General features: G+C 37.8%; 1 protein-coding gene across 9 annotated transcripts in view; it reads left to right on the forward strand.

The window, feature by feature from the left end:
- rap1gapa (RAP1 GTPase activating protein a) overlaps positions 1-26,742 on the forward strand; it is a 90,872-nt gene that overhangs the window by 16,026 nt on the left and 48,104 nt on the right. For all 9 annotated transcript variants that reach the window (XM_017487492.3, XM_017487493.3, XM_017487497.3 and 6 more), the window contains exon 2: positions 1,575-1,610. In XM_017487492.3, the coding sequence (XP_017342981.1) occupies positions 1,575-1,610 (36 nt within the window). The remainder of the gene's footprint in view (positions 1-1,574; positions 1,611-26,742) is intronic.

Below are 26,742 nucleotides of genomic sequence, written 5' to 3' on the forward strand. Positions count from 1 at the left end.
TTCGACCTGACGTATATTTGTAATCCAGTGAACTGACGGTATAAGGTGTACTCCAATCTGAACGTAGGAATTGTTACATTTGTTATGCACAACAAATACAAATATTACATTATATAAATACTATATATTAAAAAATATTATATTATAGAAATATTGGCTACGTTATCTTACATTCAGATTGGAGCACACTTTATATATAATAAAGAAGGAGCTCACTTACATTTGTGAGTGTACTCACTGTAATCCACCATGTTTCTCACAGATTTGTAGGCCTGCATACATACATTTCATTGGTTTGCTACCTTATTGTGATCATCTGTTCTGTGTCAGTCTCTTGCAGTCCATACAGGATTTTGTGTTATTTTGGGATTGTTGCGGCTAAATGCTTGATTTTGCTGCAGATTTTTTCAAAATTTGTGATTCAACTAGCAGAGGTGTTTTTTTTGTTTGTTTGTTTGTTTTTACAGTAAACTCCTTGAATTGGCGAAATGTAGTGGTAGTGTCACAAATCCCAAGAAGCAATCATTTTAAACTACGCAAGAGGTTAAATATGCAGATATCAAGATAATTGAAAGGTATTACATTCATATTTGCATGATGAAATGTACATTACATCTCCCATGCATCAAAATCTGTTAAAAAAATTCCACTACATGTGCGATTTTGAATCTCATGCCATTTTATCACCCCAACCTGACCGAGCAACACATTCATTTGTGAGCAAAAAAAACAAACAACAACAACAACATAACAAGAATAGAGGATTTTACTTGCGTTGGCATGAAAATAGGTCTCAACTTGTCTTAAATGTCACGTCTCGAGACGTAACGAAGATAGGGACAGATGCAATTGCAGTTTAACAGTTTATTAAATGTGAGACACAGGCAGGTAAATCCAAATCGTGATCAGAAACATAATCCATAAACATGCAAAGGTCAGGCAATCGGCAAGCAAGTATACACGGGGCAAAGCAGGTATCAAGGTCGCGGTCACGGAATACAGGGTCGATATACAAAACAAGAAACATAAACTATAGCGGGAACTGGGAGCGGAGAAACCAGCTTGGACTAAGTGCACTAATCTAACATGGAACATAACATGGACAATAACTAAGACTATGACTGTGATAATCTATCGTGTGGAATCTAAACTAATCTAACCTACTATAATATTCCGCGCCGTGTGCTGGGAGACGCACGGTATATATACAAACACAATCAGCGTCTTAATTGCTGACGGCTGACAGCAATCCAGACGCACGCTAAATAGCAGCCAATGACAGACCAGGGAGGAGACATAACAGAAACATAACAAAAGCACGTGTCCAATGTACACAATGTCACGATTGTCAACATACGAAAAGCAGGTGCTCTCGCACCCTGCTTGTGCACGCGCGCCCACATGCTCTCCAGCGCACTGGTTAAAGGGGAAACCGTGACATTAAAGAACACAGTTTGCACATCCTGTGAGGATGTGAGTGGCATCAATACTACCTCATGTGAGATTTCATTAAAAAAAAAAAATAATAAATAAAATTTAAACCTCTAAAACTTAAACTTTTTATGTCCTTTCAGAGTTGACAAGACATTCTCCAGAGCTCGAAGCTTATGGTGAGTATTTAATCTCCACTTTATTTGCAATAAATTTGTTTGCACTTATTGGGAGTGAATAATGCTGTTTTGCTGTCTGTCGATTAGTCTTAAAGTTGCAACTGAAATGCAAGTGGCAAAGCCTGGATTTCTGCTTGCCAGAGCTTGCCAGTTTGATCCATACTTTCTTACAAAAATTACCTTTTGGCATCCTGTGATGCATATCTATCTATCTGTCTATCTATCTATCTATCTATCTCTCTCTCTCTCTCTCTCTCTCTCTATATATATATATATATATATATATATATATATATATATATATATATGTGTGTGTGTGTGTGTGTATAATTATTATTATTATTATTATTATTATTATTATTATTATTTTTATCACATCATAATTCCTGTAGTTCCATTTGTGTGATTCAAGAGTATTGATGACTGTATTATTATTCTAAAATGTGGGGAAAAAATAAAAAATAAAGAATGAGTGTGTATTTTATTATAATAATTCATGCAGTTACCGCAAGAAGTATTGTATCCAGTACAGTCTCCATCATGCAACATTGCATAGTTGTTTGGTTTGAATACAGTATATTCACATTGTACAAAACATGAGTGTCAAGTTTAAAATATTGCGATTACAACAAACAGCTGTAATTAGCTATCTAGGAAACAAAGAGTTCACTTACATTTGTGTATGTACTCACTGTGGTCCACCATTTTTCTAACAGATTTGTGGGATTGCATACATTCAGAAGGACACATGACCAAAATAATCACCTCACTGGTTAGCTGTTTTATGATAGGGACAGTTCTTATTTCTGCTCAAAAATGCTGCCTGCTTAGGAAGGTGCATTCTACACATACAGATTTTTCAGGTGAACAACTGGCTCTTTTTTCCATTATCATGATGTACATGAAGAAAAGAAAAGAAAAGAAAAAAACAGCCATAAGACTGGTGCCTTGTATATTTTTGGCATCATTAGTGCATGTGGCACAGATCATTATCAAGAGGTGGATTAAATATGTTGCTGTGCTATCTAATCAGATCAGCTCCTGACATTCTTTATAATATTTCTGAGGATTCCTAGATTCCTCACATGAACATTTTTTAAGGCTGTTCATGCTTTATTTTCACTTCTTAAATATCGATTTTCTAGTTTCTAAAATAAAGAATGAACAGATTATATGGTTGGGTATGTGTAAATAGAGAAGTCCTAACCAAAGAAAGTCTTATAAAGTCAATAAATAATATTTACTATTATTTAGTATAACCTAATTATTATAACCTTACTATCCGTTATTTGCTTTTTCTGTATATATTCTGTACAAGGGGGGCATGGCGGCTTAGTGGTTAGGAGGTTTGCCTCGCGACTCTGGGGTTGGGGGTTCAATTCCCAACTCTATGACGTGTGTGCAGAGTTTGCATTTTCTCCCTGTGCTTCGGGGGTTTCCTTTGGGTACTCCAGTGTCCTCCCCAGTCCACAGACATGTGTTGTAGGGTGATTTTCATTTCCAAATTGTTCATAGTGTGGGAATGTGTGTGTGATTGTGTCCTCCAATGGGTTGGAACCCCATCCATAGTGTCCCCTGTCTTGTTGCCCAAGTTCCCTGGGATAGGCTCCAGGCTCCCCTGCGACTCTGTGTAGGATAAGCGGGAAATGGATGGATGGATATATTCTCTAAAGTTTTTGTATGTTTACATAGTTGCTTATTTTGAACTTATGAAATATTCCTCTGTTGTTGTATTTTCTATTGTCTTATATTCAGTATTGTATCTTATCTTTTCTCTTCTTATCGTATCTTATCTTACCTTATGTTTACTTATCTTAACATCTTAAAATGATTAAATGTTTGAATTGTAATGAAGTTTTGTTAAAGAGTAATTTGGCAATCCTACTAGAAAATCTAAATATCTTCTTTTTTTTTTTTTTAATTCATCACGATTTCCCCAGCAGTCTGAAAGCAGAAACCACATCACACCACCCACCCACATCCTGAGCTAGTTTGTATGGCCCTGTGCATGTGTGAGCATGGCACTAGTGAGGCAGAGGCAGACAGAGAGCGGTCCCAATACGAGCCGAGACACTGCAGCCCCGCTGTCTGGTTGCCACAGTAACAGTAGACAGTTCTGCAGTGTTGGCAGGACAGATCGGGTGAGGTGCAAAGTAGGATGCATGCGTGAAAGTGTATGTGTGAGTTTGTATGCGTGCATGCGTGCTCACGCTGACAGGAAGTGTGTGAAGGCAGATGGACAGTGAGCTCATCCAGCCCTGAAGGTCAGCCTGCTAGAGCCTCTATCAGGTTTCTGCAGCACTTGGCACTGGCGTCTTTCCCTCTCTATGAGCCTCTCTAGCTTCTAGCTGTCCTGGGAAAAAGGAGCCTACCGCAGACCACACTCGACTCCTCCTCATCGCACTGACTGTCCGTCCGCTTCGGAGAGGATACAGGGAGTGCTACCTACATAGCATACTTATACCAGTGGATTTATTGCTGTAGTCGTGGTTTGTCAGTATTTTTGCTGTTAGTGCATGATGACCTTTTTTGCATGCAGAATATGATGCTGGTCAGATCACAACAGTGGCCACAGTGTCTGATATGAAGGAAAGATTCTGATATGGAAGATATCATTTGGAAAAATTCAGTAGTTATATTAGAGCCGAACAATTCACAGGCCTTGTTTTGAATAGGCAGAACACAATTTTACCCTAAGTGTTAATTCTGAAAGATGTTAATATAAAAAAAAAAAATTGTTTTAAGTTTAGCAAAATGTGATTAGCTTATATCTTAGATTTTCATTTGTTCATTTTGAAGACACTTTTATCCAAAGCAAGGACGAATGCAATCCAGATATTTTTTAGAAAAGCATTCCAAAGTGAAGTACACAATTCCAAAAGCTTCTCACAATTGCGAGGTCAAGCACTAAGCTATAGCCAAGGCCTTGTATCTCATTGAATGTATGATGTAGGCCAGATTAGTAGTCGACTGTGCTAATCACTGGGACTTGAGAAACACAAAAAACTCTATAGGTCTGACAAGAGAGGACCAACATGCCTTGCTCTCCATTCCGAATCGGGAGGCCAAAAAAGTTCTGGTGAGTTTTGCATGCAGCAATGTCATGTAAATGTTGTGACTTTTGAATTTGAATGGGAAGAACTTTGCTGCACAACAGAGGACATTTTTTTGCTGTAATATCTACAGCCCCAATTCCAAAAAAGTTGGGACGCTGTGTAAAATGTAAATAAATGTAAATAAAAACAGAATGCAATGATTTACAAATCTCATAAAGACATATGTTATTTACAATAGAACACAGAAAACATATCAAATGTTTAAACCGAGTACGTGTACCATTTTAAGAAAAAAATAAGGTAATTTAAAATTTCATGGCCGCACATCTGGAAAGGCACCATCAATGCTGAAAGTATATACAGGTTTTAGAGCAACATATGCTTCCATCCAGATTCCATCCCATCATTACGTCTGAGAAACTATGTCTCTCTAAGGTACCCTTTTTATGCCCAATCATGTTACAGATCTGTTGCCAATTAACCTACTTAACTGCAAAATGTTCCTTCAGCTGTTTCTTTTTAGTAACACTTACTTTTCCAGTCTTTTGTTGCCCCGTCCCAACTTTTTAGAGACGTGTTGCAGCCATCAAATTCAAAATTACCTTATTTTTCCTTAAAATGGTACATTTCCTCACTTTAACCATTTGATATGTTTTCTATGTTCTATTGTGAATAACATACGGGGTTTATGAGATTTGCAAATCATTGCATTCTGTTTTTATTTACATTTATTTTACATTTTACACAGCGTCCCAACTTTCTTGGAATTGCGGTTGTATGTGCTCTTCAGAGTCAACAAAACAGAACAATTCAGCTGTGTTTCTCAAAAAGCAGAACACAAAAAAGAAATGCTGGTCAGTTAAAGCATATGATTCAGTATGATGAATTATTCAGTTGCTATTGTGAAATTAATAGGAAAGGTATACAGTTACAAGAGTGAGGCACTGACAGATCCTTGGTGTTTAAGGGGTTAAATGTATATGATGGTATATTGGAAAAATAACATATTACTGTCTTTCTTATTCTCTCTCTTTATCTATAGCTGTTGCTTTTAAGGGTTATGTATTTTTAGTTTCTAGCAAATTAATAAATGACACTAAGAGACTGACACTAAGAGAGTCACTGCTCTTTGGGTCACTTACTTGTACCATGAGCAACATTTATAATCAAAATAACATGGTTTTTAACAATAATATCCATATTTATAAGAAATTGCTTTAATTCTAATTCATTTGTAGTTGACATCCATTTGACCCATGTCATACCTTTCTATTTTATAGCAACACTGTAAAAGTTCTACTAAAATACCTAATATAATTCCTTCACTGTTATCAATTTACACTGCATTTATGGATATAGAAACACATGGCAGGTGGGTGTGCACAGATGGGAATTTGAATTAGAAAAAAAAACAAATGCGACAGGGACTGATTACATTCTTCTTTATAAAGACATATCATATGTAATCTACGGCAACCATGTGTTACCTTAAAGGCCATGAATGTGTTATGTAGACAGACACTTTTAATATTAAGCGCTAAATGTATTCAAAATTCACGCTGAATGCTACACAGAATCACACGTCAGAGTAATTACGTTGGTATCTCAGGAAAAGTATCTGGTTATATTTTCCATAGTCCTGGATGAAATCATTGTAATATAAAGTGTATATTGTGCCCGATGCCCGATGTTCTCCCCGTGCTGCTGGGGGTTTCCTCCGGGTACTCCGGTTTCCTCCCCCAGTCCAAAGACATGCATGGTAGGCTGATTGGCATGTCCATAGTGTATGAATGGGTGTGTGAGTGTGTATGTGAGTGTGCCCTGCGATGGACTGGCACCCTGTCCAGGGTGTACCCCGCCTTGTGCCCGATGCTCCCTGGGATAGGCTCCAGGTTCCACCACGACCCTGAAGAAGGAGTAAGCGGTATAAGATGGATGGATGGATTATGTATTGTTGTTTCTTCTCGCTAACAAATGTCCTAGAAGTACCCAGATTTCCCCTTGGGGATCAATAAAGTACATCCATCCGTCCGTCTGTCGAGCCACCCATCCATCCATCCATTTCTTCCATTAATTCATCCATCCACTCATCCATCTGGCTGTCCATCCATCCATCCATCCAACTATCCATTTCATCCATTAATTCATCCATTCATCCATCAATCTATCTAAATGTCACCGCACAAGTTTGGACATAATACACCAGTCCAACATAGATAAATAAAGTATTACAAAAGTTTGTTGGGTTGGTAGTAAAAATGTAAATTGGAAAGGCTCCTGAATGCTGCAGTGATAAGAATTTTACCCTGTCACTGAGTCATTGAGTTTGAATCCTATCTGGGAGGCCAAGAAAGTAGAGCTGATCTCTTAGAGAGATGGCATTACTGTCCATCTCTCTGCACTGTATATGGAAAAGGTCAGTTAACACTCCCACAAGTATGTCCGGGTGTCCTATGGCATTGTATGATGTTTTTAAATAATCCAGTGGATAGCTACAAGAAATCAGTATTATTTATCACTGTCCTAGATTAGTAGCTAAAGAGCGAGAAGTCAAGCAGTGGGTGGGAATTGTCAGCGACTAAATGGGAAGAAAAATATGGTGGAAAGCCAGTTCAACTTGATTAATGATGGTAACAGTGCAGTGTTTGGGTGCCAGGTGGCCTACTGAAGACAACTCTTATTTAGTCTACTCGGACTTCCCACTAAACCACGGCCTAGATTTTAACCACTGTTTTGACATTGGAACAATATTTGTTTCAGCCAAGAGCCATTTTTTGCACTCCTTAATTGCTTCTCATTGTCATGTTTGAATCGAGAAACAGTTTGGTGGCAATAGTGAGGATGAATAAATAGGGGACGTAATTACACTTCACAAAGACAAGATCAGACAGGATAATAAATGCAGTTGTTCACCACTAAAGAGCAAATGCACCGCTTTTTTTTCTGTAGTGGTAATAAATTGCTGCATGCTGTGAATTTGTTTGTGAGTTTAAAGTGGATGTGAGTTTGTTTTTCTGAACCAAAGGAATTTTATAGCAGCAATGAATTTTCAATATAGTGTATTTGCCTTTTCTTGGATTTTTATATATTTTGTGTATGGGTTTTATTATTATCATTATTAATTATGTCCTGCATACACAGTTCAATACATTCAGGTTCATGTGTCATTGATGGTCAGTAGTATGAACTCTAGGTTGCGACTTGCTAGGAAACAAGTTCACCACTAATCCCCTCCTGCTGCTAATCTTCATCAGAAAGCATGTTGTACTTATAGCTGTGATATCTAGAGCTCTCCTCCATAAATTATAGTAGTCTAGAGGAGCCAAAGCCAGGGCCAGTGATAAATATGGAAGCACGAATTCATCATGCATGTAGCATTGGACGTAACAGAGATGCTTCTTCACACTTTTTTTTGTCTGCGTTGTCATTAATATTTGAACTATGACTAACCTGTGGCCATGGAAAGGCAGCTGTGACATTAGGAGGTGATATTTGAAAGCAATCAAGTGTCTTTCTGATTGCTGTATTGCTTCCACCAACATCAAAGCGATACGGCCTGCTTTGATTCGGCTCCGGACGCTGGCAGATATACTTAGCTTGCACTGCCGTGAGTGATACTGCTCGTTCATTACCACTTAAAAAGAACTTGGCTCATCATGAAGTGCAGGTGATTCTTTGAACTGAACCATTGCTGTTTTAATTTATTTATTTATACAAGGCAGTCATTTGCGACTCGGGCTGGTTTTCAACACATAAAGAACAAACGATGCATACTACTGTAGCAATCTGACATTTACAGGACATGTGGAATATAATTTAATAACAAAAAAACAATAAGGTCAGCAGCAGGGCTTTGTAACTATTAAAGCAGGTTTGTTATTAAATTTTCACTAGTTTGTTATTTACAGGTATAGACTGATTAGTATTCAACTGATTTGCACACCCATATGACCACTTTTACTTAGTTTTAAAAATAGTTGTTAAAATTTGCATTTCTCCTTGACAGATGTGTACAGATGAGATTATCTAAATTTTGGCTCTTGATCTGTATATTTGTGAACTAGGTTATTCACGCAATATAGTGATTTATATTGCAAAATCGTCTCCACACCGTAAAAAAGAGAAGTTGACAATGTAAAATTTCATTGCAACTTGCTGCACAGCTTTTTTGAGGTTACTCAACTCAAGGTTAAAAATTGAGTTAAGTGAAGTTAAGTTGAGTCAACTCAAAAAAGCTGTGCAGCAAGTTGCCTTGAAATTTTAAGTTAAGTCAACTTTTCTTTTTTTACAGTGCACCATATTACACTGCCATGATATACGGTGACGTTTACTCCAGTTATATTATGTAACCCAACCTGCCAAACTTTATGCATTTTGCATAGAGGCCTGAAAATTAACATCAGAGTACACTAGTATGTGTTACCATTCAAAACCACATCAAAAGAGCAGACTTCTTCTCCCCAATAAAACAGGAGATGAGGCAATCAGCCTCCAGTATGAATCTGGAATGATTTGTGCAGGTGTTTTGAACTCTCCAATATTAACTGACAGCACCAGGAAGCCTCTTCCCCCATCTGACACACTCGACTTTTATATATATATATATATATATATATATATATATATATATATATATATATATATATAACTCACCTGCACTAGACAGCATCAAAAGCATCAAGAGTGAAAAATATCAGCCATGTGGATATTAGACAACCAGTTTTAAAGGGTTTTAGAGTACTGGCATACATCAACACATTAAAGGTTGCATGACTATTCTTTTTTTCTGGATGACCACTAGCAGCTAAATACACTTATTTTTAAAAGCCATATACGGCTACAAATTTTGTTTCCACATAATTTTTTAGTCTACACTGTTATTGATTAAAAATAAATAAATCAGTGCAGTATGTGTATCATATAACATAAATTAAGCATGTGCCAGTTCTTAAAACACAATTGTGTGGACTGCCTGGAGGCAGAAGTGGCTTAGAGGACATTGTTGATCCTAAAACTAAGAGTACACAGATACAGAAGCTCATTAGCAAAGCTCTGCTTGTAGTTCACTGGCTGGCTATCCTTGGATGGAGGGTGCACTGTTTACATCAGCATCTGGGAGTGTTTTGTTTAATGACCCGGGGTTGAACTGTCATGCTCAACTCCAGCCTCTTTAGTATCTGGCTCATTCTGTGTCAGCTGAGCCACTCTAAACTAGCTGAGTGGGATTGGATAGTGGCTTACTGATTTTTTTTCACCATACGCCCGACTAGTCAACATCCTCACCACAGCAACTAGTAAATATATTAGTCCATTAGTCTGTGTATTGCCTAAAGCCATAACTGAGATGACTGAGGAACTTTTTAAATAAGACAAAGTGAGCCATTAAGATAAAAATCTGTTGTTCCAGACGGCCTTTAGGGGAGGCAATAGAGTCTAACTGAATAAAGAACTACAGCTGTTGTTGTTACCTCTTGCAATGTAGCTATCTGGAAATTAAAGTTTGGATAAAACTCTGGCAAGGAAATAACTGATGGTTATGATTGTCACTGATTTGGGTTGTTTCAGGCCTACAGTATATGTATTTATATATATTGGGGGTTCCTTTTTGGGAAAACGACTCCACATGAACATTAAATGGAAATTAAAAACCTTACTGGGGTGAAAGATTTTTACTAGTGGACAAACACACCCATGATTTTTAAAGTTAAAACGAGTGCAGTCTGCAGCCTTCAGTACTCATAGTTTTCTACTGAGATGAACTTTACTTCATTAATGACTTGGACAGATGTCCCAAATGTATTATTGAGTTTCAGATAGAGCGGAGATGCCTGAGGTCATGTGTCCTCTAGCCGGAAGACATTTGGTACTTCTCAAGCTGACTTCTTAATACCCCTAAGAACTAGTTATGTCCAGATTATTTAGGACATAATACAAAATTCAGACCATGTGTCAAATTGTTACTAAACTTCTACTAAACAGACACTACTCTAGAGATGTCTAGAGAGTATTACATTTTTATTCAAGTTATATTCAGGCTCTCTGAATTTGATCAAATAAATGAAATAAATGAAAAGCAAAGCATATTTTATACTCAATTTGTTCATTAACAAATTGTTGATAAATAACGGTCTGTGTGAGTACTGAGAAGAATGCAGAAGAATGAATTTCAAATAACTGGTTAAAAATACAACCAATGGCTTACGTCTCTACCAGTGTAACCAGTGTTCTTTCATAACAAGCATAATATGGCTGTGACATGTTGAACTTGACCAGTAGGGTGCATAAGTCCGAGAGAGAAAGAAAAACCTTTTTGTAATGTGTAGCTGTTTTTGATTTTATTTGATTCTGTAGTGTAGTTTTTTGTTCATTTATTTATTTATTTAGTTGCTTGAGTTCACCTTCAAGAAATAGGATGTTTCTGGGGGGAAAAAACATCCTGCCTCTTAGGTTGTTTTTTTTTTCCCCATAAGAATCACCACAGATTTCTGAATGACTGCTGTATAGCCTGGTATTTTGTTGGTCATTCTTGTTAATGGTTTTCAGCAGCTTAGGAAGCAAATGACAACAGAAATAAATACTTTCACTTTTTAACAAGAGAATTGAATGAAAAGTGCTCCTGCACGTTAGACTTCCTCACCTGTGACCTTCTGCTGTTATTGCAATGTAGCTATGTGGAAATCTGAAAGTTGGATAAACCTCTGGCAAAGAATTTATTGATGGTTAGGCATGACACTGATTAGGGATACAATATACTGTATGTATTTAAACATATTGATGTTTACCTAACCTTTTGGGCAAATGACCCCAAATGGACATTATGAATTTTCATAGAGTCAGGAGTGTGAAAAAGTGTATCTCATGTGTGCTTGAAAGAGTACATGTCATTTCCACTGTTACGTCCAGCTTCAAGCGATACGCAAAAGATACTAAACCCATGTTCAGTAAATGTTTCAGCACTTCACTTGTTTTTATTGATGAACTCTAAAGTTAGTGCAGCATGTCAGGATAGTGAAAAAACTAAAACTGCATGTAAACTCTTGTGGCTTGTTAATTAATACTCATTTAATTAAAGGGGAGAATGTCATATCTGACATTTTTGACCTTGTGGGGATGTTTAGTTGGGGACATTTCTGTTGTGTGTGAAAATCCCAGTAGATCAGCAGTTTCTGAAATACTCATCTGGCACCAACAACCATATCACAGTTAAAGGCATATAGATCCCATATTTTTCTTCATTCTGATGTTTGATGTGGGCATTAACTGAAGCTCTTGACCTGTATCTGAATATTTTTGTGCATTGTGCTGCTGCCACATGATTGGCTGATTGGACAACTGCATAAATGAGCAGGTGTCCATATGTAGTACATACTGAGGTTAAGGTTATGTGTAGCACATTTATTAGCTGCAGTAATATTAATGTAAATGGAAGGTCTTCACAATGAAGGATAGTAAGACAAGTGTGTGTGTGTGTGTGTGTGTGTGTGTGTGTGTGTGTGTGTGTGTGTGTGTGTGGCTTTATTGGGTTTGAAGATTTTATCAGAGGGAGCAGAGAGCTGTCATACTCAATCAGCTCCGACTGTCTGCGTGTGTCACCTACATGCCACAATCTGACTAAATATAGCAATGTAGTGACAGGCTAGTGTCTAACTCTCAGACACTACACATCCAAACATGACCCCATCCTGATGACAGCCATAAGCGTATGTAGAAAAGCATGAAGCTAAAGTCAGGTCTGACAAAGCAGCATCAAACTGCAACTCTGTTTAAACCTCTCTGTCTTATCTCTTTTTCCTCATGGGGCTGTTAAAGTGCTCTTATGCTAGGAGGGACTAAAGTACCTGCAGCTCAGATATGATTGCTACTGTATGTCAGGGAACTGCATTGAACCAAACCGATTAATAAATAATTGCATTTCACACACACGCACACACGCACACACACACACACACACACACACACACACACACACACACACACACACACACACACACAAACACACACACATACACTTCTCTCAGTGATTAACTAGCAAACTAATCTATCTGTATAATAATGATTTCCATGATAATAGTATTGCACAGTAATAATTGGGTTGTTGACCAGGAGGATTGATCTGTTCTGCAGAGACTGTATGTGTGTGTGTGTGTGTGTGTGTGTGTGTGTGTGTGTGTGTGTGTGTGTGTGTGTGTGTGTGTGTGTGGCAAAACAGATGTTATATTTTTTATTAATGCAAATGAAAATTAATGTCAGCACTAGCACTTCTAGGTCTTGTCACTCTCTTTGTATAATTGTCCATATTTTGTGACTTACTCCCACACTTATAATGGTGGCCTAAGACCATATGGCCCTATTGTCTGGAAAATTAGTCAGTTTTTAACTGGACAATATGCCACATTATACGGACACCAGTATTAGAAAGCTAATTACAGCAGTTTCACCTGGTTGAAAGGAATACTCCAGCCAGTTTCAACCTAATCTCTGTGCACCATATTTATGGCATGAACAAAACCTTTGACACATTTCTCTTTACTGGGAAAAGAACAGAAAATCCTTTGACTCAAAATTTCACTTATAATGCAAGCCTAAGAGCAGTTGTTAAATTCTACCCTTCCAACTCATGTGCAGTGCGTATCAACGAGTTATGACCATTTATTTAATAATAGGATTGATCTGTCGTATTATTTATAGAAGATATAGTTCTAAAGCTCAGCACAAAAAATCTCAATTCTGATTGGCCAGAAGGGGTTGGTCAGAAGGGGTTGATCAGTTTTCTGTAACAGCCCATCACAGATTTGCAGGCTGTAAGGTGACTCAAAGGTTTATATTGATATGCTCATTCTAAAATTTTACCAATTATGTAGTAACAACTTAAACAGATTTTTTTAAAAAGTCTTCAATGCCAGCGCTTTGTTTCAGTCAGATTTAAGGCTCTTCAAGTTTTCAAGCCAGAAATTCTTTTGGACAGAGGACTTCCTAATAACAAGACAAACCACATTTTTTTGTCTTATCACCTTAAATGTAACTATAAACAGTTAACATGTATGACATATTGTTCTTTAATCAATATATTTGTGTTTTATTCTTTACATACTGAATACAGTTTCAAGAAAAAGTACGCAGTGTGCATCACCCAGTAAATGTTTCTGTCAGTCCTCTAAAAGGCATTTTGTGTGCACACCATATGACTAAATTGATCAGTTGTAGAGCCAGAATGCTTCTCAGAGAGGCAGACAGTTTTCTGTCAGGAGATGTTTATTTAACATTTACAGAAAGAGTGAGGGGCTAAGTGGCTTAGGGTTAGCACGTTTGCCTCGCACCTCCAGGGTTGGGCGTTCAAATCCTGACTCCACCCTGTGTGTGCAGAGTTTGCGTGTTCTGCAAATGCTTGGGGGTTTCCTCTATGTACTCCAGCTTCCCAGTCCAAAGTCATGCGTTGTAGGCTGACTGGGATCTCTGAATTGTCCATAGAGTGTGTGTGTGTGTGTGTGTGTGTGTGTGTGTGTGTGTGTGTGTGTGTGATTTTGCCCTGTAATGAATTGGCATCCTGTCCATGGTTCCCCTGCTTTGTACCTCGAGTCCCTTGGGACAGGCTCCAGGCTTCCCGCGGCCCTGTGTAGGGTAAGCAGTACAGATTATGGATGGATGAAAGGAGTCTCCAGTGTCAGTGCTGTGTAACACTCAGTAAGCTGTGTGTGTGTTTTTTTTTTTTTTTTGTCCGATTAACTTGAGAAAAAAGAGAGGCTAATGTAAGAACAATTGTTTATAGCTGCTGCAAAGTAATAATAACAGGAACTAGTCTTACAGACATATTAAATATACCCTATAAAGTGATAAAAAGCATGACATGTCATTCACTTATTAATTAAACATTGTAATCATTGGCAAATTTCTGTGGTATAAGAGTAATAAAACAGTTCTGGACATGCTGTTATAGGAAAATAATCAACTTTGGGGTGGTAATTGCTCTCTGCTTTGCATTACACCACTCTGATGTTGATTATGTGCCCACCATGTTTTATTCTTATTCTTGAAGGTTAATGAAAAAGAATTAGTATTATGTTTGGGCTCACACATATCTTGATAAAGATAATGGTGGTTGTGAGTGTAGTGCAGGTGGTCTTCAAGTGCTCGTGGCTTATGTTGGAGTGCTTTAAATGATGCCCTTTGGGTCTAGAGTTCAACATCCATCATTACTACCCTGCAGCTCTGTACACTGTCATACAGTCAACAGTGAATGAGAGAGAGAGAGAGAGAGAGAGAGAGAGAGAGAGAGAGAGAGAATGTGTGTGTGTGTGTGTGTGTGTATGTGTGTGTGTGTGTGTGTGTGTGTGTGTGTGTGTGTGTATCTGTGGGTCTGAAGCTATGTGCTTCTTTAAAAAAAAACACTAAAAGGGTAAAACCATGTGTTGTGTCTACTGATATTATAATTACAAATAGGTAGTTACATATATACAATATACATATTGTTGTGTTGTGCAGATTTAATTCATTTTCCAGAGAGCAGACCTCCATACTCTATTGTTGTCATGTGTTCAGCTGACCTTTCTGCTAGTGGAAATGGTTGTGATATTGTGAAGTAATGCACAGTGGTGACAACCTGTAGGAAAAAGTGATGTAGTCGGTCAGTCTTATTCAGGATTTTACTTTGCGCAACTAGCTTTAATAATATTCACAGTCACTCTTAATTGAAATCCTACGAGGGTTTATTCTGCTAAAAGGAGCATGAAGCAAGGCTGCAGAATTATGGTGGTTAGATCACACCGTCTCCTGGTTTTAATGAATGTGATGTTGTAGGGAAAGAGCTATGGCAAGGTGGTATGATTAGTAAGCAGGGGGTTCGACCTTCGAGAAGCAGATCACAGTTGGCACAATCAGATTAGAAGCAAATTAGAAACAGATTAGAGAGAACAAAAAAACGTGAGATGAAATGCGAGATGCATTGTTCACATACAAGCCTGCATACTCTGAGTACATCTGAGGGAATAAAAGCGACATTTTCTGAGCCAAAACAATCCTGTCCATTATGTTTCCAAGTCAAACTATTCAATGTTTGGCAATTTAATGCACAGCAATGCTAAACACCCTGACAAGCTCTGTCTTACTTTCTGCCATCATCATGACTGTTGTCATTTTCTACATCTCAGCTCAAAAGCTATGACCTTACATTTGAATATATTTACTAATCTAGATGATTTACAATATTGGTACACAAGAGAGATATTCTTGTTAATTTTAAAGGCTACGTGGGAGGTTTTTAAAATTCAAACACTCAACCAACTTACACATAATGAGATGGGAATTTAGACACAACACTAGTTTATTTGGGGTGCACAGTGGCTTAGTGGTTAGCACGTTCGCCTCATACCTCCAAGTTCTGGAGTTCGATTCCTGCCGGGGCCGTGTGTGTTTGCCATGTGAGTGTGCATGTTCTCCCCGAGCTGCGGGGGTTTCCACCGGGTACTCCGGTTTCCTCCCCCAGTCCAAAGACAGCCATGGTTGGCTTGATTGGCATGGGAATGGGTGTGTGAGTGTGTATGTGATTGTGCCCTGCGATGGACTGGCACCCTGTGCCCAATGCTTCCTGGGATAGACTAGTTTATTTGGTCCCAGTGTCACGTGGTGCTATACAGCACCCACTATGTATGTTGATATTACATAGCATTGATTTCTAAAGATGAGCACAATCAAGTATAATCCAGGCTTAGGGTTGAACAAATTCATTATTCAAAACCACAAATATCAAAGTACATGCATTTTCAGTGCTGTCTATCTATCCAGAGGGAGAAGGAGTTGAGGTCATGTAATTTGTCAGCCCAGCTTGAGACTTTTAATACATGATTTCCACTTATCTGCATCGATCTTCTCTCTCTGAATGCTAGTGTGGGTCATTTGGGTTTGAGGTCTCCGAGAGTTGGAGCTCTGAGAGATGAACTCCAACCGTGCAGTAAGTATTGGTTTAGAGTGGCTCACACTGGAAGTCTCTCTGCATGGCATCAGTTTTTGGTCATGCTCATTAGGCCAAAGCAGAAAGTGAAATGCAATGTGCTTTGAAGAAAAAAATGAGGGGAGGATATTTTGGGTGTTCATGTCTTCGGAACTTTTTGTAAGACCATCTTATAATATTTTGCACACACCTGATTATTTTCACTTGGAAATGCATCGATGCTCATACAGCATTCTGGTATCGGTCTGCTACCATGCTCATTTACTCATACACGTACTCATACTTGTAAAAAATGAAAATAAATATTGCCTTTCTGACAAACTCAAAGCATAATTTTGGTCGCATGACCAGAGCCATTTGCTTGCGTCCTTCTACTGATACAGTGGATATAAAGTCTACACACCCCTGTTAAAATGGCAGGTTTTTGCGATGTAAAAAAAACAAAAACAAAAAAAAAACGAGATAACTCATCAGAAACATTTTAGGGAAAAATAGGAAAAATAAAAAATGTACAATAACCTATAAATAAGTGTACACACCCCTAAACTAATGCTTTGTTGAAGCACATTTTGATTCACTCAGTCTTTTGGGTAAGAGTTTATCAGTGTGGCACATCGTGACTTGGCAATATTTTCCCACTCTTTCTTGAAAAAACATTCTAGAGCCATCAAAATGTGAGGGTTTTCCTGTGCACAGCCAGCTTCAGGTCACATCACAGATTTTTAGTTGGATTCAGTTGTGATCATTCAAAAATGCTGATCTTCTTTTGGTTAAGCTATTCCTTTGTTGATTTGTATGTATGCTTTGGGCCATTGTCATGCTGAAAGGTGAAATTCCTTTTCATCTTCAGATTACTAGCACACACCTGAAGGTTTTGCAATAAAATCAACTGGTATTTGTAGCTATTCATGATTCCCTCCACCTTGATAAAAGCCCCAGTTCTGGCTGAAGAAAAGCAGTCCAAAAGCATGATGCTGCCACCACCATGCTTCATAATGGGTATGGTGTTCTTTTGGTGATGTGCTTCTTTAGCACCAAACTTACCATTTGGAATTATGGAATTATTACACCTTTTGGAATTGGTCTCATCAGACTATAACACATTGTGGTATATGTTTTGGATTGATTTAGTTGGGCTTGGATGTTTTTTTGTGAGAAAGGGCTTCCCTCTACCACCCTATCCCATAGCCCAGACATGTGAAGAATATGAGAGATTGTTGTCACATGCAGAGAGTAATCAGTACTTGTCAGATATTCTTTAATTCAGCTCCTTTAATGTTGCCGTAGGTCTCTTGACAGCCTCCCTGGTAAGTTTTTGCCTTGTCTAGTTTTTGTTCATTGAAGACAGCTGTATGATAATTACTTTTGAACAGGAGATTGAATGTGATTGGTTCATTTTCATGTTTTCATATTCACAATTATAAAAAGGATGTACACACTTATGCAATCAGGCATAACTTGTTTTGTTTTTATCGTATATTTTTCCATAAAATGTTTCTGATTGTTTTTTACTTATTTTTTATATGTTATAATTTCACATTGAGTGTCAAAACCTTTCTGACCTCATTTATAATAATTTTTTTAAATTTGTTTTGTCTGTTTTTTTTTTGTTTTTTTTTTACATTACAGAAACCTGCCATTTTAACAGGGGTGTGTAGACTTTTTTATATCCACTGTATGTTCCACTGTCTGTTCCAAGGCAGACCACTGCTAAACATGTAAATGGGGGCAGTTGCTGCATGAATGAATTGCTTTGTTGATGAAGCTGATAGCTGAAAATGCCTGGCCTTCTACAAAATGCCTTTTACACTGATATGTGAGCAGATATAAGGTGCTTTACTCAGTTAGTTATTTAGCTGCAGCAAAACTGACAACCTGAAAAAAATGTCAGATATTTTTTGGTCAGTTTATAAACAGCCATTTCAAATTTGTGCTTGAAATATCATCTTGTTGATCCAATTCTGAATCTCTCTCCATTTAACCAATTAAGAGAATGGATCTTGTTAGACTGAAAATAACTGCCCAGGAGCATTGCCAGAGCAGCCACAGAGTGGACAGACTTTTCTAAAAGCTCTTTGCGGAAAATCAATCGTTGGAGGTAATTAAGTATACAAACAGACTGACTGCACCTGAGCACTTGGCAGGTGGAGATTTAATACATTAGACGGTCTGTCAAAAACCCTCTATACTATCATTATGGGTTAGTCCCACAACAACAGCTGACACCAGTTAAAGCCCTTGGCACTACAGTGTTAAATATAATGTATATATAAAAATAAATTTCATCTATTTTTTAAACATTACTTTTAGTAAAGTTACATCCATAACTAAGATATATATGCATTATATATGAATTAGCCCTAAGATTAAATTATAACTAAAAGCTGCAAAATGCCCTACTTTCTGCCTGATCAGAACTGTGTAGGCGTATCAGATAGCATACAGAGCTAATGTTAGAAAAGCGTGTAGGAATGACAGAGTGAAGCTCCCACAATCCTTTTGTTTTTTTGGCTTAAAAACAGAATAAACATTTTTCTTTCTTGTGTTACAACCCCAACATAAAGTTCCTAGCCACAAATGAAGGAAATGTATTACCTTCTTCATGTATTGGGATATATGTATAATATAATCAAATACTGGCAAAAAAAAAAAAAAAAACTTTAAACAAAATTGTAGAACAAAACTTGTAGAATCCAATAAAGCTTAATGGCTCTTCTGGCTTGAGCCTACATTTGCAAAGTTGCAAAAACCTACCCATTTTTATGGAAGCATTTTGCGGACAATTTATTTGCAATTGTGTTTCCTATTTGTGGATGCATAAATTGTAACATAATTCAAATGAAAATGCACATCATATGTTACCATTCGCACTTTCCTTTACACGAACATACAGTGTCTGCCAAATTTCAAATGAAAAGTCCATTTGCAATTGCATTTCCCATGTCTTACGAATAATGACCCTGTCATATCGAAATATTAATTACCCCATCTGCTGTTTCACTTCCTTGGTATCACATATGGAGCCTACCAAAATTCAAACGAAATCGCGAATCCCTTTTCATTTGCATTTGCATTTCCGATGCCTTGCACAGAAACTTGCCAATCAGTGTAGGGGTGTGAGTATACTATGGGGTGTGTATTTGGAAGTGACATCCAGTGGGCAGTGGAGGGCAGTGGAGGTTTAGCGGTTAAGGCTCTGGGTTACTGATTGGAAGTTCGGGGTTTCAAGCCCCAGCACTGCCAATCTGCCACTGTTTGGCCCTTGAGCAAAGACCTTAACCCTCTCTGCTCCAGGGGTGCCGTATCATGGCTGACCCTGTGCTCTGACCCCAGCTTCCTGATATGCTGGGGTATGCGAGGAAAAGAATTTCACTGTGCATATGTATATGTGACCAATAAAGACTCATTATCATTATCACTGACAGTCGACCATATTTTAGAATGCCACGTCCATAAATAAAGCATCGGCGGTTTAATGTTTTTGTTGGATTGTACTTTTAACTGTAACAAATTGCCCATAAAACTAGCCAGTTTGCACAAACAAGTGTTAGACTCATAGAAGTTGGCTTGCAAACACAACTTTTCTCCTCATGGTTGTATCGTGTGGAATAAGCAGCATATTCTGCATAGAAACAGGACCATATTTAACAAAAATGTGTTGTGAGGAATTTAATTTTCATGAAAGATTTTATTGGGGATCCACTTAGTTATGAAAAACTGACCAAGGATAAGAATGTTGATGTGACATAATCAAGTCACCTTCTTCATCTTATCAAATCCTCAATACAATATTCAGAGTTAAAGGAAGAGCCACCTTGCCTGATGATATAAGTCCACAAAATACTTATACATTTTACAATACAATCCCATACATTTTACAATACATTACTATACATTTTACAATATAATACCATACATTTTAATGTATTATTATAATTATGTAAATATTTCTTTCGTTTTTTGTTTTTTTTTTGTAAAACAATAAACTGAGTGAAATCACACAAGACATGACGTTGATCCAAAACTATTTGTACATAAGTAAATAATAAGCTAGTAGGCTACGCAGAATATAAAAACAGTTATTAACCAGTACCAGAGATTTCTATTTGGGAACAGTTAATGATGATCACATTTTGTTTCTAGCAGAATACCATTCATTTCTGGTTTTTGTTTACCTTCCTCAAGCCAGATCAGAGCCCAGTTTTTATAGACAAGTCATGAGTTTTGTATGGTGTGTTGTATTTACCCATAGCAACTCTGTGCTCATGGAAGCAGCAAATTAAGGTAAGATTGAGGTTTGGGTGCAGTTCACTGTTAACTCCCCTCTTACAGCTAGCTAAGCTATTTTTATTTATTTATTTATTTATAAACCAGCAGAGCATATTATTGCAATATGCTTAGGCAAGTCACGCATCATGTCAGGTTTAATAAAATTGATTAAAACGATTTTTAATGTCCTAACTGTCTACTCTCAAATGCATTGTTCACATGTAATTTAATCTAAGTAATGAATATTATAAAAATGTGTTTATTTCATAAAAATACAGCTAGGTTGTAATGCAGCCACTCTGCTAAGGTAAATAAATTTTTGGATATAAAATGGTACAAATACTCACCAGATTTAGTTTTATTCATAGACAGGCACAATGAAGATGAGTGAAGAGGAACGATTTCACTTTAGTTTCTCTGTCTAATTCAGATTGGTACCAAAGATAAGTCCTGCCCATCTCAAACTGATTGAAGTAAATCACAGCAAATTAATTTAGACTATACCAACATTGTGCTTTCTTTTTCAGTCGACGGTTAATACAGAACAGACACTACAGCTTAAAGTAAAGAGCTAATGACATACATAGGTTGGCAGGGCTTTTAATGATGGCTTGGAAGTAATGAATGGTCATTTAAAGAGAAGTGCTGCTTTAGTTTTCCCTGTATTAGAATTTGGCTGCCATAACTACTTTACTGAGTGCATACTTGGCTGTTTGTATGCACTAAACCTGCAGTGGAAAATAAATTTTCTCTATCACAGTTGTGTACTTATGCCCGTAGCTACCACTGATGAGACATGTCCCCAGTATTATATATATATATATATATATATATATATATATATATATATATATATATATATATATATATATATATATATGTATGTATGTATAGTTGTTGTTTGTTTGTTTGTTTATTCAATGGAGACAAATTCCTTGTGAATAGTTTTGTCTGCAGTCAATTAGAATTAGCCTAATTAATTCTCTTTAAAAAAATCTGTTCCACAAGGTGTGTGTATGTGTGTTTATTAAAAAAAGCAGTGTGCACAATAGAGTTTTTACTGGTGGATTGCCCTCTAATGTTTGTCGAAGATATAGACAGGATAACATTGTTTCAGCTAACATACTGTCCAGACAAACTCCAGCAGGTGCAGACAAATGCAGGGTGTGTTAATATTTTCTGTTGACAAGGCAAAGCAAGTTCATTTATATAGCACAATTTATACATGATGTATAGTAATTTATCATGCGTTACAGACAAAGTACAAGAATAAGCGAGATTAATAATAACTTCTGGGTTTTTTCCCCTCAACTAAACGTATTTCCCAGTTAGTTGCTAAACAAATACATAACAATAAAGGTTACTGGACTAATTTCAATGCAGGGATGGTGTATATTTTGACCTATTTGGCCATCATTTTTAGCCATTAATGCCAATGCTCGATTGTAGACTGTGTCCTAGCACAATTTTCATCTGTGTTTTTTGACACTGAAATAATTTTCAAGGTGATTATTGTTGCTATCAAAATGCACTAAAATAGATAGATTAATACCATAGTCTTTAAAAATCACTTGGGTGGACATGTCTCCGAACCCCACTGGAGAGACTGGGACTCATGACCATGATATATATATATATATATATATATATATATATATATATATATATATATATATATATATATATATATATATTTTTTTTTTTAATCCTGTCTAAGGCCCTGGATGCACTGACTTTATGGATAAAATTGGTAAAGGTTTGCTTGCAGATGTTTATACGACTCACTCCCCCCACAGGAGATGAGATCAGCTGGATCCATTTGAGCAGTTGTCACTGTGTATTAAATGGGAATCAGAGTGGCGATGTAATGGTTAGAGCTGAACTGATTACTGAATGTTTGCAGCTACATGACATAAACCTTGGGAAGAGAAGTTGGAGAGAGTGATGGAGAAAAAGAAGGTTCAGAGGTTGAAGTAGGTTGATTTACCAAGCACACTAGGTGCTGCAAAGGTAATATCCAAGGACATATAGAAAAAGCTTCTGTTATATTTTCATTGGCAGAGCGTTAGCTACTTTTTTATTTATCTACCACCATGTTCTACGAAGCAGTGCTTTATATTTATGTCAGATTATTATTCATATATTCTGAGCTAGTCTGAATCCTTTAATACACTATATGGCCAAAAGTTGTGATCACCTGTCCATCTGTGGGGCTCCCCCAAACTGTTGCCACAAAGTTGGTAGCACACAATTGTATAGAATATCTTGGTATGTTGTAGAATTCCAGTTTCCCTTCACTAGAACTAAGATGCCTAGCCCAAACTTGTTCCAGCATGACAATGCCCCTGTGCACAAAGCGAGGTCCATGAAGACATGGTTTTCCAAGGCTGGACTGGATCTGAGCACCTTTGGGATGAACTGGCATGCCGTCTGCTTCCCAAGCCTCCTCATTTAACATCAATGCCTGACCTTACTAATGCTTTTGTTGCTTAAAGGAGAAAAAAATCCCACAGCCACACTTAAAATTCTAGTGGAAAGCCATCCCAGAAGAGTGGAGGTTATTATAATAGCGGGGGGGGGGGGGTGGTGGGGGGGGGGGGGTGGTGGTTAGATCTGGAATGGGAATTTTTTACAGCACATACTGTATGGGTCAGGTGTCCACAAATGTTTGGCCATATGATGTATATCTGAAACTGTTTTGAAGCACTCATTGAGCTGAGGTGGAGAGGTCAAGGGGGTCAAGAAGTCCTCATGCTAGCCTTCTGAGAAAGAAGATTTAGACTGTCAGTCCCAAACTAGTTTAATCATAATTCAATGGAACACTCAGAGAGACATTTTCATTTCTGTGGTATTTGGCCATGTTGACTAAAGTATAAGCCATTAGCTTTTCTGGCCATGTCCTTGTTCCTAACTGTCCATTTGTTAGGGGAAAAATAAAAGCAATTTTTTCTCTGAGGCTTAGCGCCGCACTTAGGCACTAGTCCTTGGACTTTATGTACTCTCAGTTGTGGAAAGTTGGTAAGCTATTCTCTGGCTCTATGGCCTCCATTAGAGCAGGTTTGCATTGGCATTGACAATGTGATAGATCAGACATTCTGTCCTTTTGGTTGGTGAAAAATATGACACTCACACATTTTCCCTAAGTGGGGCTGTAAGCAGTTGGAGTGATCATTATGATCATTTGATGGCTAGAGATTTGTAGTGATTTTGATTAGCTGGTTTGTTGTAAAGGAGGCCATTACTGAAAACTCCTCACAATGTCTGGAACTTAGACATGTTTCCTGAGTGAGGGTCCTTGTATTAGCTCAGATTGGCTGTAATCATTTTCCCCCTCACAACAAAATATTTCCAAAACTAATGTGATCTAATGTGATTCCACACTGGCCAACTTTATATTAGACCTGTCATATTTTTACACACATTTTATTCAGGTCAGGATTCACCAGATTGGGAGCTATGACTCAAATAGCTTTTGTATGTGTCAAAGGTAGCGAAGTGGCAGGAACCCGGACCAGCAGGATTTCTCCATATATGGTGTAAAAGTCCTAAATGCAAATGCAAGTGCAAGTGCAGGCAACATTTGAGTCTCCTGCCATTCCCTGTTGTTTTTACTCATTTCAGCAACATTCACAGAGGCAGAGTTACCTAACGCTAAAAAAAAAAAAAAAAAAAAAAAAAAAACATTTGCCGGCACATTCAGGTGTACAGGATTTCATCACTTTTAAATATGAATTTTCAACACAAATTACTTATTAGACAAATGCCTACAGCAAGGATATTTTCTCAGATTATACAGGGGTGCTCAAATGAATTATTTGTTAGTTAGCCTGTTAGCTAGTTTTGGACTAATTGAATAGGTTAAACAATGGTATCTATTTGAACTATAAATCTATATATCTATTTGAAACTTTAAAATATGATAAGCTAGGTAGCTAATTAAGTGCATTAATACACACTAACAGAGGAGTAGATTTATTCCCAGGGACAACTGTATAGCCAGAGTCCTTATCTTTTTCCTGATTCTGAAAAGATCATATGTCACATGTTCATCTAGTAGGAATTATTCTGCCATTGGTCAGATCACATCTTGGCCGATGTGTGTAGTGCAGCAGGTGGTGGAATTTGGAAGTAGGTGCTGTAATTACAGCATCGAAGGTACGCTGCACCACCATGAATCTCTTTAAGATTAGACATGCACACTAAATGAAACTTGAACCTAGGTTGTTGCAACTAAAGATTTAAAATATTAATAATAATATCCAGGACATAAAAGCTGCTTTCAAAGCCTGGGCCACTGTTTTATTCAGCTCTGATTATAGATACAGAGATGTCAGACATCTATAAATGGAAGTATTGAACAGCTTTTTTTATTGAATTGATTTATTTTATTAAGGCATGGGTAGCTCTGGTTCTGGCTCATATTCTCTGGTTCTTGTCTAGTGATCAGAAGGTTGTGAGTTCAACTCCCAGGACTGACAGAGAGCCAGTGATGGGCCCATCTAGAAATATTCAAGTCATCCAGGATGTGATGAACACTGGCACCTATACCAACTGTAAGAGAGTGAGGTCTAACATATGCTTCTATGAGCCGTGCAACTTTGCTATCACAAGCTCATGCAACATGGTAGCTGAACACACTTGGAGGAGAAGTTAACTACCCTGTTCTGTATACATGAGCTCACAGACACCCATGATTGCCTAGTGTAGCTGTAATTGACAGAGGAGAAAGGAATCTCCTTCTAATCACCTAGAGAGCAAGGGCAGTTACCGTGGATCATGAAAGGCTATGGCACTGCTGGGATTCTAACACATGGTCTCACGGCAAGAGGGCGATTGATTTTCTGTTGAGCTACTCAGGAGTCCTCTCAGCATTAATTTCTGAATGAGAATAAATATGAATGTAGAATATCCACGACACGGTATTAAGATCAGGGATTACAGTGATTACAACATGCCTCTTACTTGGTTTGAGGATTGCTCATTAATCCTGTCTTATTTGTATGAATGGGGCATATCCAGCTCAACCTCGCTCCCATGCACTGCATATTGATTGCTGTGGCTTGTTTTGCCTTGAAAAGGTCAGGAAGGGGTACATGGCCTTTTTCCACTCTCAGAGCTCAGTGTTGGGCAGGGCACAATTTGCAAGCCAAAAACTCTCTTTGTGTAGCTTATTGACCTATGCTTCCATTTGTTCCGACGCAGGTCAGCAGCGTTTGCACTCAAGGTAAAGGCTGCTCTAACTTACGCTACATATAAATATGAGAATGTTTGTTTCTAAGAGATAACACAGTTGGTGTTGACTTGAACAAAAAAATTTTATGCACTATATTTGTGAGGTAATCTAGTAAACAGCACTGTTTCCATGGTTTTCTGTTCATCCTAATAGGACAGGTTAAACCTTAGAGGAGAAAACAGATGGATGTAGTAGATATAAACAGATGTAGGCATGTGGGTATCTGAAAGACTGACAGAGACTCATGTATATTAAGAGAAAGACATGTTTAGGAGCGAGTTTAATTTTCATTACTGATTCCAGTTACCTAAGCAACAGTCACTGATAGGGAGATGCGTTTAATTATGGCAGAGCATAATTAAATGCAAAGTACGGCTGCATCAAACAGTTTGGACGCGCAGCGCTCAGACTCTCAGCGGCATTCTAGGGGAGAGAGAGAAAGGGAGAGAGGAAAAAGAGGGAGGGAGGCAGGAGGAGGAGCTAGCTGTGGAGTGGAGGAAAGAAGAGAGGAGAGGGGGCGTAGTGAGAGGAGGATGAGCACTGAGCTGCTAGCAGGTGTGTGGCAGAGTTGAAAGCAGCACCAGAGATTGCACTGCCTTGGTTGGGGAAACACACAAGCCCTGTTACTGC

The sequence above is a fragment of the Ictalurus punctatus genome, chromosome 15 (genome assembly GCF_001660625.3).
Source record: "Ictalurus punctatus breed USDA103 chromosome 15, Coco_2.0, whole genome shotgun sequence".
Lineage (NCBI taxonomy): Eukaryota > Metazoa > Chordata > Actinopteri > Siluriformes > Ictaluridae > Ictalurus > Ictalurus punctatus.